Source organism: Dendrobium catenatum, unplaced genomic scaffold, assembly GCF_001605985.2.
Source record: "Dendrobium catenatum unplaced genomic scaffold, ASM160598v2 fragScaff_scaffold_716, whole genome shotgun sequence".
Classification (NCBI taxonomy): Eukaryota; Viridiplantae; Streptophyta; class Magnoliopsida; order Asparagales; family Orchidaceae; genus Dendrobium; species Dendrobium catenatum.
Window position 1 is genome coordinate 4302158 of NW_021319178.1, and position 2964 is coordinate 4305121.

Genomic DNA, 2964 nt, shown 5'->3' on the forward strand with positions numbered 1-2964 from the left:
TAACATCCAGATTAGGTCGTCTCAAGACAAACTTCCCAACTAAAGTTAACGCATAAGGTGCAGCTAACAAATCAACAACCGAATCTTCAAAAAGAAGGGCTGGACAACCCTTAAAAGACGAATGGACAAAGGACATTTTAGGACCAGAAGAAGATGATCCAGCAAGAACATCTCGAAAAGAATGAGATTTCTCATCTAAAGAAGAAGAAATAGGGTTAGATGATGACGGGGTCGTCATCTACCCATAGCAGAAGAGCACGAAAAGCACAAAATCTAGACACAAGACAAGAGAAATCGGTATGAAAACCAAACCGAAACCAGCAAGTAAATCCAGCTTGGAGGGCCAGAACCACGCACGCATGGGCGGATACCAGTACATCTTAGGGTGGGCAAATGCCCACCCTCAAAAAAAAAAAAAAAGGTTTAGATAAGGATAAATTTGGACTTTTGACCACCGTAAAAAATATATTTTGCCCAAATATTCCCCATCTCGTTTAGGGAGAAGAAAAGTGCAGCGGGCTCAAGCTACCTTGCTTGAGAAGTTGGACCCCCTCGTCATCGTCGGAGTTACAGTGGCCTGAAGTTGAAACATGATTGCATTTGGAATGTTAGGTCGCCTGGAGAAGAAGAGTATTGAAAAATTTGTTTTTTATCGATATAAGAGAGCATGAGATAAGGTTTTAAAAGTAATAATAAACAAAATCTTTTAAAATTCCAAGACACATTAAGCAAAAAAAAAAATAGCAGCCGCATGCTTTCATTAAATGTAGAATTAATGCTTTGTATTTTTTTTAATTGTGCTTAAAAAAAAAAAAAACTTGAACCATGCGTCAGAAGTTTTTTTTTTTTGGCTATTTCATTTTAGGATTTATAATTTGTGAGGGAGTAATTCTTAAACCCATTAAATATTATATATACTTTATTATTTTTTTTTCTTAAGTTAGATAACATTAAGTTTATTTAATATTATTTTTTCCTAAGTTATAGTCTAGTTTTAGTATAATTTATACGATTATACTCTAATTTATATTATTACTAAAATTAATATTATATTGAAAGATAAATGATAAAATTTTTCTCTTATAAATTTAATAACATAAGTAGGTTAAATTATTTTAAAAAAGTTAGTTTATTATTATTAATGATTATTAATATTATTATTTAGTTATTATTATTATTATTATTATTAATTATTTAATTAATTTATATTTTGCCCACCCTGAAAAAAAAAACTGGATCCGCCCCTGCACGCACGGACGGGAGAAGCCCTAGATCGCCCTGAAATCGCCTCCGAGAGCAAGAGAGACGTTGAAACACGATAACATAACCTAAAACATTGCAATTTCACTGATTTTTAAGATAAGAAAATAGTATAAAATTTACGGTTAATGAATTTCCCTCAGTTTAGGCTCTTGTTATCAAACAATGGTGTAATCACCTACTAATTAGTTCATTAAGGAAAATTTTAATAAATATATATTTTTTTAACTTTAAATATTTTCAAATTCAGTTTAAAATCTAAAAATAACCCCCCCTCCCTCCACTGTCTACGCCGAGCTCCAGGTTTTAGGGTTTCTTTTCTGCACTATAGTCGCTGGCTGGTGGGAACTAACTATGGGCTCGACGTCGCGGAGGAATTATAAATCAGAGAGGCAATCCCTCTTTTTTCACGATCTTGCCTCGCCGGTCTCCGTCCATCGCGCTGGCGGGAGATTCACCATCCCCGGCCAAGCGGCTGCCCTCTCCGCCCAATGGCACGAAAACTTCGGCGGATCGGAACCGCCGCCACCTCCTGTGTTCACACTGGAGGATCGCCTTGAATTCTCCCCTGAGCCCACCCTAGGCGAGTTTCCAGCCTCGCCGGAGCTGGGATCTGATTCGAGGACACCAAATCCTTCGCGCGGATATTTATCCTCTCCTTCTCTTCATAGAAGCAGGGCGGCGGAACTGAGTAGTTCTGTGTTGGAAAATGGTGGGTTTCAACTTGCGAAGCAGCAGCACCAGCACCAGCATAGTCCAGGGAGCGCTAGCTGGTGGTCGCCGTTGAAGACTGGGGAGCCGGAGCTGGAGAAGAAGGGCAGAGGTTCTCCAGTTGATGGTGAAGTGCAGCCAGGAGCACTAATCATGCTGCCTCCTCCAAGGGAAGCTGTTAGGCCGGAGATGCAGAGGAATAACCTATCCATGGGAGCATTGAATGAGGAAGAGTGGGTTACTGTTTATGGGTATGTGCGGTCAACGTATTTTCTATTATCCACTTATCCATTTGTTATGTGAGCTTGTGCAAGTTATGACGTTCGAAAGGCTTGTTTTTTCTGTGCTTCATTCAATGTTTTATTTCACGTTTTTCTCTATCAATCAATTAATAGTGGTGTTTGAAGTGAAATTTTTTTATAGTTGGATGTTTGTATGAAGTTCTCTCAGCAATATTGGAGTGATGCCCATAGTCAATTGAGAGTCAATGCCACATGATTTAATGTCAATGAATTATCTTATTATGAGAGATCCATGTATTTAGTTATGTAAAGGTTTGTATTGATGTCTATAGAGAAAATGAAAATTTTATTAGTAGTTTTTGTGAGCTTTATTATTAATTTAACATGTCTAACAATATGAATAACTTAGGAATGGTTCATGTAATACTCCCTTTTAGATGACTATCAAGTGTTTAGAATAATAACTAACATGTTTCTTGCAATCAACAATAGAAAAGCGATCATTGTCTTACATTCAAGTCAATTGTATCAAGTGATCTTACATGATTCTCTTGTAATATATATTTAGAATTTTAAGAATTAAAATTGATGCTAATTGTTTAGCCAACATTGTTGCATGTTAGAAAAGAGGCATAAAATAAGCCCAATGTAAAAAGATGCACAAAAATGTGCCAAATACTTGAAACAGATGTGCAAAGAGCCACATGTGGTAATTCTCTTCTTTCCAAATTCTTTCAATCTCTTAATTCAA

At 36.6% G+C, this 2964-nt stretch overlaps 1 protein-coding gene across 1 annotated transcript; it reads left to right on the forward strand.

Moving 5' to 3' along the window:
• Positions 1-1525: 1525 nt before the first annotated feature.
• Positions 1526-2289, forward strand: LOC110098687 (nuclear pore complex protein NUP35-like). The gene has a single exon (XM_020825592.2). It carries the CDS (start codon positions 1615-1617, stop codon positions 2272-2274), a length of 660 nt encoding a protein of 219 aa, XP_020681251.1. The 5' UTR covers positions 1526-1614; the 3' UTR covers positions 2275-2289.
• Positions 2290-2964: the final 675 nt, after the last annotated feature.

What these genes read in the sequence shown, in the direction of transcription:
- LOC110098687 (XM_020825592.2), top strand. Translation starts at nt 1,615, where the DNA reads ATGGGCTCGACGTCGCGGAGGAATTATAAATCAGAGAGGCAATCCCTC.